This window comes from Coregonus clupeaformis, chromosome 21, assembly GCF_020615455.1.
Source record: "Coregonus clupeaformis isolate EN_2021a chromosome 21, ASM2061545v1, whole genome shotgun sequence".
In the NCBI taxonomy this organism is placed as follows: Eukaryota; Metazoa; Chordata; class Actinopteri; order Salmoniformes; family Salmonidae; genus Coregonus; species Coregonus clupeaformis.
Window position 1 is genome coordinate 22,634,465 of NC_059212.1, and position 14,893 is coordinate 22,649,357.

The 14,893-nt window shown below is 42.1% G+C and overlaps 1 protein-coding gene across 3 annotated transcripts; it reads right to left on the reverse strand.

Annotated features, from left to right (window-relative positions):
• Positions 1-301: 301 nt before the first annotated feature.
• LOC121535099 lies at positions 302-14,791 on the reverse strand. 3 transcript variants are annotated; one of them, XM_045206257.1, is made up of 4 exons: positions 14,640-14,791; positions 1,847-3,857; positions 1,531-1,616; positions 302-1,173 (listed from the first exon to the last, which is right to left on the reverse strand). In XM_045206257.1, the coding sequence occupies exons 2-4, from the start codon at positions 3,738-3,740 to the stop codon at positions 1,081-1,083; spliced, it is 2,073 nt and encodes a 690-aa protein (XP_045062192.1). In that variant the 5' UTR covers positions 3,741-3,857; positions 14,640-14,791; the 3' UTR covers positions 302-1,080. The 3 variants fall into 3 exon arrangements, with proteins under 3 accessions (XP_045062192.1, XP_041697753.2, XP_041697752.2); XM_041841819.2 differs by lacking the exon at positions 14,640-14,791 and adding an exon at positions 12,470-12,773; XM_041841818.2 differs by lacking the exon at positions 14,640-14,791 and adding an exon at positions 12,470-12,773 and having other exon boundaries at positions 1,082-1,200.
• Positions 14,792-14,893: the final 102 nt, after the last annotated feature.

Consider the following 14,893-nt stretch of genomic DNA (forward strand, 5'->3'; position numbering starts at 1 on the left):
TTATTGATATCTTAATGAATAATTATAAATTCACTTTTTTTGTAGAATTTTTATCTGCGGGTCAGTTATGTTTCTGAAACTGAAATTATCGTGTAGTAAAATATCAGTAAAAAAAAAAAGATTGTTAAATAAATGAATGATGCATTAATTTGGAAAGTTAACTATCCCTTCCTGTGACTGTACATGTGATTTTATTTGATTGGCTTTACAGCTAGCTTCCCAGTCAATAACCCAATAAATACACACACCCATACACATTGACAGGCACACACATTTCTAGGTAACAAGAGGACACAGCCAATTATTGTCCTTAATGTCAATCCAACTTTATTTTGGTGCAGCATTATCAATTGAGAATAACAAAAACAAAACAAAAACATTCACCATGAAACATCATAACACTTAAAATAATCAAGAATGCCATTTAAACGGTAAAGTATTCACCTTGGAGTTTTGTGCTAGTCTAGCAAGTAATACTAGACCAGCTGCAAACAAAAAATATGACGTAAAGGATTTTTAAAAAGTCATAGTTGAAAAGGCATCTCAAAATGGCAATGTCGGGTCAAGCTTAAAATATCCTATACTATAAGTGGCTATCATATTAAACATTTTGAATTAAGTTAATTATACAGGTAGTCATAATATACACACTTTATTTTAGACCAGCGATAGATTCGTTTTTTTACAGCTTTGTAATACCACATTTGTCATAATATTCTTATAGCCTTTTTAATTTAAAGTCTGTTTAGAAGAAAATACAATACAAAAATGCAATAAATATCTTTATTTTGTATAACCAAGACAGTACTTAAAAATATGTACAAATCTTAACCGGACAATATAATAACTTACTCATCACATTCCAAAAGCATCTGGTAGTCCATCTATGTTCATTACATTGTGTCATAATCTCTTACATTTCCATGTACATATTTTTGTTTCACAATAACTTTAAAGCTACAGTACCGGTAATGAATATATTCAAACTGTATCAATAGCAGAACTGGAAAACATCTAGAAAAGTTCAGGAAGTTGGCATCTGTAGTAGTATGGAATGGTATTATTCTGGTTTGATGTTCTTTACTCTTGTTCGTGGTTGACAAATAGTCCTGCCTCCCATCTCTGAGCGATGGCATTCTTTTTCCTTGGTCCTGGGGATAGTGATTCTGGTAACTGGGGGAAAGAGTTTCACCTGTAAAACTGCATGCAGTTTCCAGTTTCAAGGTGAACATGGATGGTGGTTAAAATGGTTAATGGCTAAATAGTATCGGAAAATGTAAAGAACACACTTAAACATGAGCACATGCAATGTTATTTTTGTTGAGGCATTCCGATGACATTTCGTGAGGCAATCAGATGATAAAGAAGCATTTTTCTAGCCTGGTCATGTTTGGCAATTGACATGACAACGAACACCACAGGTAAATTGACAAAGCACAAACATTTGATCAGGTGACTAGGCTAGCATCTGTTCTTCACACAAATTCTGTTCAATTCTGATGAATTATTATTGGAAGTGATAGGACCTACCCTATGGTCACATGACAGGGTGGAGCGGTCCAGCTTTCGTGTCCTTGATGGTGATGAAGGGGAAGACACACATTTCAGTGGCACTTCTGAAAAAGAAAGATAAACAATTAATACTCATACATTCATATGCTAAGAGACCTATATCATGAATTTGGACTAATTGGGTTTGAGAAGATCACGATATCCTCAGTGTGCTGTAAGTATAAGCCAGGTCAGATAAAAATACCACTAGTGATGCAATGAAAACACAACACAGCTACAAAACACAAACTCTTTTCCATAATGACCATGCACTTCATCAGTAATCAGCACATACCTGCTTTATCAAAGCTCAGGTTCTCCAGGAGGTTGGGGGACACCAGGACGGTGTCGTACTTCTCCCTGGTCTGCGTCTGGCTCCTCTGCCTCCTCCACTCTTCCTCCCTCTGCTTCACCATCTTAATCTCCTGGTCCACCAGGGACATGGAGCTCCGTGAGCGCAGCTTGAAGAAGGGGTTGTTGACAAACGTGCTCTCCTGGGTCTCCTGGCAGGAGGCCGAGCTCAGGCAGAACTCAGAGGCACTCCGGATGATCAGGTTGGACGTCTCCAGAATGATGACATTGGCTGACGTCTCCAAGGGCCACTCGCTGTATCGGCTGGGCCCCGGAGAGAGCAGGGATCCCCGGGTGCGGTGTCTTGGGCTGGTGGGGTAGGAGTCCGGCTCCAGGATGATCACGTTTTGGGCGGTCATCTCATGGTAGGTTGCACCCCTTGGTGTGGGCGATGGGGAGGTGGATATGGAGACGGTTGGGGTCTTTGCGTTGGGAGACCTCAACGGCCTGCATCCGGGATCAATAGAGTCAAATATCTTCAGTTTCTCCTCCACCTCCTGGCAAAGACCTTTGCCGTACTTGCCGGGGTAGAGAGTAGTTGGTCGGGTTTTGGAATGTGCAGATGATTCTCCAGCTTGACCCTGTTTGGCAATCTCTCTCTCACGCCTGAAGTTCTCCTCACGCTCTATGGTCTGTCGTATCTCCCTTTCGACAGGGTTGTCTGAGTCCTCGTAAAGGGACCTGTAGCTGAAGTCATCCAGACCTGAGTCTTCTGAACATGGGCTGAACTGAGTGTGTTGAAAGTCACCAAGGGCAAGGCTGTCGATTTCGGGTTCCCTCCTGGGTCGGTCAATGTTCCTGACGGGTGTGTACATGGCGCTGTGACCTCCCTGGCATGTCCCCTGCTGTCTGGCAGTGGGCTGGTGGACCTGGACCTCTCCTTGGGTCTGCTCCTCCATTTGGCGCCACTGCTTCCGAGCCCCCTGGAAGTCCACATGCTCTGTACTAATGTTCTTGCTTTTCATTTCTTGTATCACACAGTAGTCTTGAGGAACCTTCTTGTCGGGGTCAGAGCTTGCAGAAGAGCTTGCAGATGTAGAACGACTCACTTTGCGAGTCCTGCCTTGGCTGACTTCTTCTTCATCCTCTGGGATGTTGGATAAGCCCTGGAACTGGCCAGAGGACATATCTTGGTCTTGGATATCGCATTCTGTCTGGCAATCGGGTTGTTCAAGAATGTGAGGACTATCTCCAGTTTCATCCTTGGCCCCATTCTCTGCATCCCCTGCGGCTCTGTCCTTCTCGAGGGCATCTTGAGCATTTCCGTCACAACCTTCCTCCTTGCTGATTGAAGAGGCAAAAGTGGACCTCCATTGGTCGTCAGCCTCGCTATCTGATGATACGATGGCCATTTCTACCTGGAGACAGTCACTCAGGTCGTCTCGGTCAAGGTCGTGACAGGACCCTGTTGAGACGTCTGAGGAGACCTCCTCTCGGATGCTCTGCTCCAAGATGGACTCTTGTGTCACCGTCACTTCTGATGGAGAAGAGTTGCCCAGGTGACCTTGTGCAAGCAGGTCTTCCACCTTACAATTGGGTTCACTACCAAATATACTTGAGGGGTTGAGTAACTCTGTTAGACTGAAGTCATTTCGTCCTGTCTCAAAGTTATGAGTCTCCTCCTCCTCTCTGTTCACCTCAACACTTTCATCATCCTCGTCTGGTTCATCCACTGACGTTTTTATGTTCTCTTTTGTTCCTCTGTATTCTGCGAAAGGTTCTCGGTCACATTCTTCCTCGCTTTCGCTAAGCAGCAGAGGACTCTGGTCCTCTGTTTCCCCAGAATCAATTTTATAGTCTGTTAGGTTCGCCATCTCTGAAAGCTGGCTGGTCTCCATGGCTATGGCCCCAGAATGGGATTCTTGTTCTTCTTGTTTCTCTTGTGGAGTGTCGCTGGCACTGCAGCCCTCAATCACTTCATTCCCCTTTATCCTCTTCACTCCAGCTGTGGCTCTCTATGGAAGTCAAATAAAACATGATCAGAGGAGAATAAGAGGGACACAGAAAAAACATGACTTCTCTGAATACATCAATGAACCTGTCTTGGTATGAGGTATTTCTAATATTTTTCTTCCTTCAATGGCTCTTTTAATGAAGTGTGGTGGTGAGTGGAATTCATTAGATATATATCTCAAATAATGAACCCCTTATACCAGCCAGAACCCTCAGTTCTGTGTCAAAATTAAGAATTTCATTCCAAAATGCTATATATCAATTTTCAGAAATGTTGGTAAATTAACCTTTTGATTAAATAACTTATTAAATAGATTGGTGTGTTTTTCCCCCATCAAATCATGGCATCGGGTTGTTAAATGACAGACATTAATTTATTTGAAACCTATAACTAGATGGTTTCATTTCAGAGAGACAAACGATCACATTTTGTTCCAAAATGAGATATATCCACCTTACTATATATATATATATATATATATATATATATATATATATATATATATATATATATACAGTGCCTTCGGAAAGTATTCAGACCCTTTGACTTTTTCCACATTTTGTTACATTAAAGCCTTATTCTAAAATAGATTAAATACATTAAAATCCTCAACAATCTACACACAATACCCCATAATGACAAAGCAAAAACAGGTTTTTAGACATTTTAGCAAATGTATTAAAATTAAATTCAGAAATACCTAATTTACATAAGTATTCAGACCCTTTGCTATGAGACTCGAAATTGAGCTCAAGTGCATCCTGTTTCCATTGATCATCCTTGAGATGTTTCTAAAACTTGATTGGAGTCCACCAGTGGTAAATTAAATTGATTGGACATGATCTGGAAAGACACATACCTGTCTATATAAGGTCCCACAGTTGACAGTGCATGTCATAGCAAAAACCAAGCCATGAGCTCGAAGGAATTGTCCGTAGAGCTCCGAGACAGGATTGTGTTGAGGCACAGATCTGAGGAAGGGTACCAAAACATTTCTGCAGCATTGAAGGACCCCAAGAACACAATGGCCTCCATCATTTTTAAATGGAAGAAGTTTGGAACCACCAAGACTCTTCCTAGAGCAGGCCGCCCAGCCAAACTGAGCAGTCAGGGGAGAAGGGCCTTGGTCAGGGAGGTGACCAAGAACCCGATGGTCACTCTTACAGAGCTCTAGACTTCCTATGTGGAGATGGGAGAACCTTCCAGAAGGACAACCATCTCTGCAGCACTCCACCAATCAGGCTTTTATGGTAGAGTGGCCAGACGGAAGACACTCCTCAGTAAAAGGCACATGACAGCCCGCTTGGAGTTTGCCAAAAGGCACCGAAAGACATTCAGAACATGAGAAACAAGATGCTCTGGTCTGATGAAACCAAGACTGAACTCTTTAGCCTGAATGCCAAACGTAACGTCTGGAGGAAACCTGGCACCATCCCTACGGTGAAGCATGGTGGTGGCAGCATCATGCTGTGGGGATGTTTTTCAGCAGCAGGGACTGGGAGACTAGTCAGGACAGAGAGATCCTTGATGAAAACCTGCTCCAGAGCACTCAGGAACTCAGATTGGGGCGAAGGTTCACCTTCCAACAGGACAACGACCCTAAGCACACAGCCAAGACAATGCAGGAGTGGCTTCGGGACAAGTCTCTGAATGTCCTTGAGTGGCCCAGCCAGAGCCCGGACTTGAACCCGATCGAACATCTCTGGAGAGACCTGAAAATAGCTCTGCAGCAACGCTCCCCATCCAACCTGACACAGCTTGAGAGAATCTGCAGAGAAGAATGGGAGAAACTCCCCAAATACAGGTGTGCCAAACTTGTAGCGTCATACCCAAGAAGACTCGAGGCTGTAATCCCTGCCAAAGGTGCTTCAACAAAGTACTGAGTAAACGGTCTGAATACTTATGTAAATGTTTAATAAATTAGAAAATATTTAAAAAAAAACTGTTTTTGCTTTGTGATTATGGGGTATTGTGTGTAGATTGAATAAGGCTGTAACGTAACAAAATGTGGAAAAAGTCAAGGGGTCTGAACACTTTCTGAAGGCACTGTATATATATATATATATATATATACACTACCGGTCAAAAGTTTTAGAACACCTACTCATTCAAGGGTTTTTCTTTATTTGTACTATTTTCTACATTGTAGAATAATAGTGAGACATAAAAACTATGAAATAACACATATGGAATCATGTAGTAACCAAAAAAGTGTTAAACAAATCTAAATATATTTTATATTTGAGATTCTTCAAATAGCCACCCTTTGCCTTGATGACACCTTTGCACACTCTTGGCATTCTCTCAACCAGCTTCATGAGGTAGTCACCTGGAATGCACTACAATGAACAGGTATGCCTTCTTAAAACTTAATTTGTGGAATTTCTTTCCTCCTTAATGCGTTTGAGCCAATCAGTTGTGTTGTGACAAGGTAGGGGGGGTATACAGAAGATAACCCTATTTGGTAAAAGACCAAGTCCATATTATGGCAAGAACAGCTCAAATAAGCAAAGAGAAACGACAGTCCATCATTACTTTAAGACATGAAGATCAGTCAATACGTAAAATTTAAAGAAGTTTGAAAGTTTCTTCAAGTGCAGTCGCAAAAACCATCAAGGGCTATGATGAAACTGGCTTTCATGAGGACCGCCACAGGAATGGAAGTCCCAGAGTTACCTCTGTTGCAGAGGATAAGTTCACTAGAGTTACCAGCCTCAGAAATTGCAGCCCAAATAAATGCTTCACAGAGTTCAAGTAACAGACACATCTCAACATCAACTGTTCAGAGGGGACTGTGTGAATCAGGCCTTCATTGCTGCAAAGAAACCACTACAAAAGGACACCAATAAGAAGATACTTGCTTGGGCCAAGAAACACGAGCAATGGACATTAGACCAGTGGAAATATGTCCTTTAGTCTGGAGTCCAAATTGGAGAGTTTTGGTTCCAACTGCTGTGTTTTTGTGAGACGCGGTGTGGGTGAACGGATGATCTCTGCATGTGTTTTTCCCTCCATAAAGCATGGAGGAGGAGGTGTCATGGTGTGGGGGTGCTTTGCTGGTGACACTGTCTGTGATTTATTTAGAATTCAAGGCACACTTAACCAGCATGGCTACCACAGCATTCTGCAGCAATACGCCATCCCATCTGGTTTGGGCTTAGTGGGACTATCATTTGTTTTTTCAACAGGACAATGACCCAACACACCTCCAGGCTGTGTAAGGGCTATTTTACCAAGAAGGAGAGTGATGGAGTGCTGCATCAGATGACCTGGCCTCCACAATCCTCCGACCTCAACCAAATTGAGATGTTTTGGGATGAGTCGGACCGCAGAGTGAAGGAAAAGCAGCTAACAAGTGCTCAGCATATGTGGGAACTCCTTCAAGACTGTTGGAAAAGCATTCCAGGTGAAGCTGGTTGAGAAAATGTCAAGAGTGTACAAAAGCTGTCATCAAGGCAAAGGGTGGCTATTTGAAGAATCTCAAATATAAAATATATTTTGATTTGTTTAAAACGTTTTTGGTTACTACATGATTCCATATGTGTTATTTCATAGCTTTGATGTCTTCACTATTATTCTACAATGTAGAAAATATTAAATAAATATAAAGAAAAACCCTTGAATGAGTAGGTGTTCTAAAACTTTTGACCTTTAGTGTATATATAAAGAATATATATATAAATTTTTATCAATACAGTAATATGAGATCTGGATTCTGGTCAGAAGCAGTGCACTATATTTGGAGTAGGGTGTCATTTGGGAGGAGGACTAACTCTAACCAAACATGAGGCTAGATTTATGATGTTGAATTTACATGTTAAATATACAGTATATGAACATTCCATTCCAGCTAAACAATGGATATATAGCGTTTTGCAACAAAACCAATTGCAATGCACAGACGTCAATTCAACATCTATTCCATGTTGGTTCAACGTAATTTCATTGACATTACGTGGAAACAACATTGATTCAACCAGTGTGTGCCCAGTGGGCAGTACTATTTTACACACAAATAAAGGTACCCATAAACATTAATTTCTGATTGGTGGATATAGCGTTTTGGAAATAAACTCTTCAAAGATAATTTCTCCTTCTTGGTAGTATAACCTTCAACACCCACAATTAGAAATTGGTTAACAGGTTATGACTTTGGTTCTCTGTGATATGATACACCAGGGTTTCACCATGCCACTTTCATTTCATCAAAACATCATCTTCACGCTGGTGCTCACCGAGGGTGGGAGGAAATCTTTTGATAGCGTAAGTCATGATGAGACATGCTGCAAACCGAGCATGGCATTGCTCTAAGTGGGTTAGCATGATTTCCTTAGTTTCACAGCCAAGCATGTGATTCTGCAAGGGATAACACGTGGATGTCAAAGAATATGCTGCTGACAAACATGTAAAAAAAAAAAAATGGCTTGGTGATGGGAGATTGGTGTCTTTAGATGAACATTTGGATGAGGTTTTCATGCAAAACATGTATGCTATGAAATATGGTGGCCAGACCATTTTCTGTGACCCTTAATTTCAGTTTACATGTGATTGAAACTGACTTCTTATTATCATTTATTTTACCCTGCTTTTTTCTCCCCAATTTCATGATTACAATCTTGCCTCATCGCTGCAACTCCCCAATGGGCTCGGGAGAGGCAAAGGTCGAGTCCTCTGAAACATGACTGCCAAACCGCGCTTCTTAACACTTGCTCGCTTAACCCGGAAGCCAGCTGCACCAATGTGTCAGAGGAAACACTGTTCAACTGACGACCGAAGTCAGCCTGCAGGCGCCCGGCCCACCACAAGGAGTCGCTAGAGCACAATGAGCCAAGTAAAGCCCCCCCCTGCCAAACCCTCCCCTAACCTGGATGATTGTGCAGCGCCCTATGGGACTTCCGGTCACGGCCTGTAATGACACAGCCTGGGATGCCTGAAACTGACTTCTTGATGAGGGGAGGTAAGCAAATACACACAATTCAGCCTATACAGAAACCCCCCCACACAATAGCCCTGACCAACATACAGTACATATTGCTAAGACAACATGTATTGCATGTTGAATACACCCACACACCAATACTGCCAATTCACACCATTGAAGTTGGCATGGGCTACTGTCCACCAGTTGACAGCACTTATTTTTAAAGTCAAGCTTCATAGCGTGTATATTGCCTAAGTTATGTGAAAGCTTGGAGACCACATATCTGCAAAGAATCAACTGTTGCTTTATCTGGAGAGAAAAAAATACATACAATTACAGCGTTGTGTGTGTGTGTGTGTTTGTTTGCGCACATGTGGACCTGCGTACTGTGACTGTAATGGTGTTTGGCAGAGAACGGAATAAACCCATCTGAAAGAACAAATTGGATCCATTATGTAAGGACTAAATACCTCGCCCCCGCCATTTCGGTTGTGTTCCCCATAGCGTTTGAACATCAGGTCCTGGTACTACAGAACAGGAAATCAGTACATTCGAGCCCTCAGGGCATCCAGCCCAGCCTCCATCCACAACCCTATACTAAGACCTGGATTCAACCTGTACCAGTGATTTATCTATAATGTGGTAGCAATATTATAGTAGATTGTTGGAGTAGAGTACTGCCTGTATAGTTTCCAGTGGGAAGCTCTTAACGTGGTTTTGCTTCTCCAATCTCCAGTGCAGCACCATACATGCTATTCGTCCCTAATTGCTGTCAAGCACATCTACAGTGGCTTGTGAAAGTATTCACCCCCCTTGGCATTTTTCCTATTTTGTTGCCTTACAACCTGGAATTAAAATGGATTTTTGGGGGGGTTTGTATCATTTGATTTACACAACATGCCTACCATTTTGAAGATGCAAAATATTTTTTATTGTGAAACAAACAAGAAATAAGACAAAAAAACTGAAAACTTGAGCGTGCATAACTATTCACCCCCCCAAATTCAATACTTTGTAGAGACACCTTTTAGCAATTACAGCTGCAAGTCTCTTGGGGTATGTCTCTATAAGCTTGGCACATCTAGCAACTGGGATTTTTGCCCATTCTTCAGGGCAAAACTGCTCCAGCTCCTTCAAGTTGGATGGGTTCCGCTGCTGTACAGCAATCTTTAAGTCATACCAAGATTCTCAATTGGATTGAGGTCTGGGCTTTGACTAGGCCATTCCAAGACATTTAAATGTTTCCCCTTAAACCACTCGAGTGTTGCTTTAGCAGTATGCTTAGGGTCATTGTCCTGCTGGAAGGTGAACCTCCGTCCCAGTCTCAAATCTCTGGAAGACTGAAACAGGTTTCCCTCAAGAATTTCCCTGTATTTAGCACCATCCATCATTCCTTCAATTCTGACCAGTTTCCTAGTCCCTGCCGATGAAAATCTTCCCCACAGCATGATACTGCCACCACCATGCTTCACTGTGGGGATGGTGTTCTCAGGGTGATGAGAGGAGTTGGGTTTGCGCCAGACATAGCGTTTTCCTTGATGGCCAAAAAGCTCAATTTTAGTCTCATCTGACCAGAGTACCTTCTTCCATATGTTTGGGGAGTCTACCACATGCCTTTTGGCGAACACCAAACGTGTTTGCTTCTTTTTTTCTTTAAGCAATGGCTTTTTTCTGGCCACTCTTCTGTAAAGCCCAGTTCTGTGGAGTGTACGGCTTAAAGTGGTCCTATGGACAGATACTCCAATCTCCGCTGTGGAGCTTTGCTGCTCCTTCAGGGTTATCTTTGGTCTCTTTGTTGCCTCTCTGATTAATGCCCTCCTTGCCTGGTCTGTGAGTTTTAGTGGGCGGCCCTCTCTTGGCAGGTTTGTTGTGGTGCCATATTCTTTCAATTTTTTAATAATGGATTTAATGGTTCTCCGTGGGATGTTAAAAGTTTCGGATATTTTTTTATAACCCAACCCTGATCTGTACTTCTCCACAACTTTGTCCCTGACCTGTTTGGAGAGCTCCTTGGTCTTCATGATGCCGCTTGCTTGGTGGTGCCCGTTGCTTAGTGGTGTTGCAGACTCTGGGGCCCTTCAGAACAGGTGTATATATACTGAGATCATGTGACACTTAGATTGCACACAGGTGGACTTTATTTAACTAATTATGTGACTTCTGAAGGTAATTGGGTGCACCAGATGTTATTTAGGGGTTTCATAGCAAAGGGGGTGAATACATATGCACGCACCACTTTTCCATAATGTATTTTTTAGATTTTTTTTAACAAGTTATTTTTTTCACTTCACCAATTTGGACTATTTTGTGTATGTCAATTACATGAAATCCCCCCCCAAAAATCCATTTAAATTACAGGTTGTAATGCAACAAAATAGGGAAAACGCCAAGGGGGATGAATACTTTTGCAAGGCACTGTACTGGTGTCCCTGACTGCTTTATGGTTGAAGATCAAGTCCACTTGATGTGAATCTTATATTCTCGAGCCAACATACTGTATATAAATATACTGTAGCTTTGGAACGGTTGCCTAGAAACTTGCTGATATGAAAATCCAAGCCCTCCTGGGGACAGCTTGTACAGTGTAAGAGATGCTTTTTCGTATCTTTCATCCTCTGGGTCAAATTACATGTACATAGAGCTTTGTTAAATGTACAGCTCTCTACCATAACCATAATGCCTTGATTTATCAGATGGACCAGATTTATCTTGAAAGATACAGCAGGGACAGATGTTGAAAATTAGCATAGCCTAAGCTATACACACACCATCAATAAATGTACATTTTACTGAATATCCATTAATAATTATGAATGTTGTACAGTATGGTCGAAAAAACGAGGAAAACATGGTTCTTTGAGTGCTTTGCAGTCAGTCAAATAACAACAGGCCTGGCAACTCATTTCACCTTCACAGCCATGTATCTTTGTATGTCCATGTCATGTGTACTGTTATATCATGACCACAAGGCCCATGATATGAACCTGTAGGCTACACATCACAACTGATAGGAACATGGAATCTTCTCTATGCACAGCCTTTGATTATCTGCAGACACAACAAAGATGAAATCAACAGGTTATAGCAAGATGAGATCCCTCAGTTCTCCTGTTATGTGGGGGGTTGAAAATCCAACTAAAAGATGACTTGATTGTTGAGTATAAGGAGATCCCCCCCAACATCCTCTCCCTTGTTACATCAAAAGCTGATGTACTCTGAATAACCTGTTCAACATTTTCCTAGGATACCCAACCAATGGGAAAAATAGCCATCATTGGCAGTGATAGGATGTGAGAGAAAATATATTTAACAGAATGAATGCTTTGCTGATAATAAATGTGTAAAATATCTTAACGTAAAGTTAATATTTTCTTTTTCATAAAGGCAAACCACCTGTCATATGGCTGAGGACCGAGAATATTTAGGATGTCAGCTACAAAAGTCACGCGCAAAATGCTTGGATACCCCACTGCGCAAATTACAGACATTTCAACCATTCTGCAACGGGAATGTAGATAGATAGTAAAGCCAGACAAATGCCCAGAATCGTGATAGATAAGCTCACATATCAAGCAAAATTCATGCGGTTCATGTACCCATCCAAGCCTTGCGCATGCTGCCAATAAAAAATAAAACTGTCCATGGCGAACAGATGCAGCATATGTGGATAGCATAACATATCTGGTACCTACCAGCAGTCTCCAACAGAGCAACCAGAAGGATATCATCTCCAATTTACCGAGGCGCCTACATATTATTTGAACTACACTGACAAGTGGAGAACTCAACCATGCGGCCACCCGTCGCGAGTAATTCAGGTTTGATTTGGAGAGGGAACATATTTGCGTTTCTGTGGGTGTGTGTGGTGGGTTTCGGTTGGAATGATCGATCTGCATGGCACATTTGTCTGAAGTTAACTAGAGCAGATGCGATAAGTATTGGCATAAACGCCACTGAAATGATTGCATCGCACGCGACTCCCCGCTCTTCTCTCGCAGCATCCTCCCCAGTCCCCATACAGATAGATACGTTGGGCGCGCATGCATCGACTTCTGCAGCATCCAGCTATCGCCCCCAGGCTCCATCTCTTTCAAGGACCAGCTATTGAGCGTTTGATTTTGCCCACGCACATTTTAAAACACTGTCGATCTCCATGACCAAGGTCACTGTTGCTCTCTGAATCATAAGCTCACTGATTTATTATTTATTGTGGTCCTTTAATTTTGTTCTGTAAAGGGCTTAGTCTTATACCTTAGCTGATAACTTTTTTCAATGTTTACCTTATCTAAACTCTTTCTCTGAAATGTGAGTGAACCATCTCTGTCTGGTTTTGTCCATACATTTCATTCCTATGACCCCTAAGGTCATGTGTTGGTCTGTCTGGGTTGTAGTATTAACATGCTGTGGCTACAAGTGGAGAATTAGAACATCTGTATATCTTTCCATGAGAAATCCGCTTCAGCTGTTTCAAAGATAAGCCAGAGCTGAGTGGTGCCAGTGAAGCCTCGGGTGATGACATGTATTTAAGACTAACCCCTAGACACATTTGACTCACTGCCATTAAAAAGCCATTCAAATCTGGATAAATTATGGATTTTTAAGTGAGGTGGATTCTGTTCTGTGCCCAATGTTTGGGATCAATTGTTCACTTTAGACACTTTGTGATAAACGAGGCATTCAGTTTGGCACACACACAGTATGTCTACCATTAAAGGTGTTAATTAATGAAAATAGGAAGATAACCCCATAAACCACCATATCTACCACATACCGGAGCGCTCAGGACCTCAGACTGGGGTGAAGGTTCACCTTCCAACAGGACAACGACCCTAAGCACACAGCCAAGACAACGCAGGAGTGGCTTCGGGACAAGTCTCTGAATGTCCTTGAGTGGCCCAGCCAGAGCCTGGACTTGAGTTGGTAGAGCATGGCGCTTGCAACGCCAGGGTTGTGGGTTCGATTCCCATGGGGGGCCAGTATGAAAAATTTTTATGCACTCTCTAACTGTAAGTCGCTCTGGATAAGAGCGTCTGCTAAATGACTAAAATGTAAATGTACATGTAATACCTACAACAAATAAATACAACACACAGTTAGTTCTAGTGGCCCAAATTGGTTAAAATGATATACCCCTTATATATCCCTATTTTGTAATGAGAATGGCCTGTAAACTCTGACCTTTTGGGTTCCAGGGTGCATTCCAGCTGTACAAAATACCTGAAACTGTATGTCAGAGTAGCTTTCAAAAGCTCTTCCTCAACTCTAAACAACTTTGCTCAGCCATCCATCCAGCAATAAAACCTATAAAACTAATAAATAATTTAAACCAATTATACACTTGACAACCTCCAGTGTGTGCAGGAAAGCACAGTGCTGCTGTGAGTGTTTCTACAGTTTAATCCACCGTCTTGTATTTTCTCCTCAGCTCAGCTGGCTCACTGGAGCAGAGATTTTTTCTATCCACTTCACCCACACACTGAAGCCACAGCAAGAACAGAATCAACCAAATATCAATAACACAACGTATTTATGTTTAAGCGTAGCTCTCTCTCCCTCTCTTTCTCTCTCAATTTGTCTCTCTGTATCTTTCATTTTTTCTCTCTGTTTCCCTGTTTCTCTTTGTCTCTATCACTCCTTATCACTCTTTTTACCTTTCAGAACACTGTCCGAGCAGTATTTACTCAATACTCTGAACTGTTAACCATTTCTAGAAAACTGTAAAGTGCGAAGCAATTTAGTGAACTTCCTACTTTGGTCACTGTCTCTAAAGTGCCTGTAATGATTCTCAGCCTGATGCTGAATAACTAGGTCATGACCAAATGTCATGGAAACAAAGTGAGTGTTGTGTTGCTGCTCTCTTACCTCTCCGGGTCTTTCCACAGTGATTCAGGTTTTGGCTGGTCCAGTGGTGGAGTGATGAAGTGGAGTGTGCTTGTCTGTATATGTCTGACACACACACACACACACATGCCACAGCGGCAGGCAGCGACACAAATCGGGTGCGTGGGAATCAGCCAATCACAAAACAGCAGTTTTGGTGACAGTTGTTACACACACATACTATTTGATGTGGTATTACAAGCATGTCACCAACAGCTGGGATGAACACAAAGACT

Bases quoted from the DNA above. Each gene is read 5' to 3' on its own strand.
- LOC121535099 (XM_041841819.2), bottom strand. From the start codon at position 12,673: ATGCAGATCGATCATTCCAACCGAAACCCACCACACACACCCACAGAA. The intron at 3,858-12,469 runs GTAGGTACCAGA...TGACTTCCATAG, and splicing joins TGCTCTGTTGGAGACTGCTG to AGAGCCACAGCTGGAGTGAA. The intron at 1,617-1,846 runs GTATGTGCTGAT...TTTCTTTTTCAG, and splicing joins CCTGAGCTTTGATAAAGCAG to AAGTGCCACTGAAATGTGTG.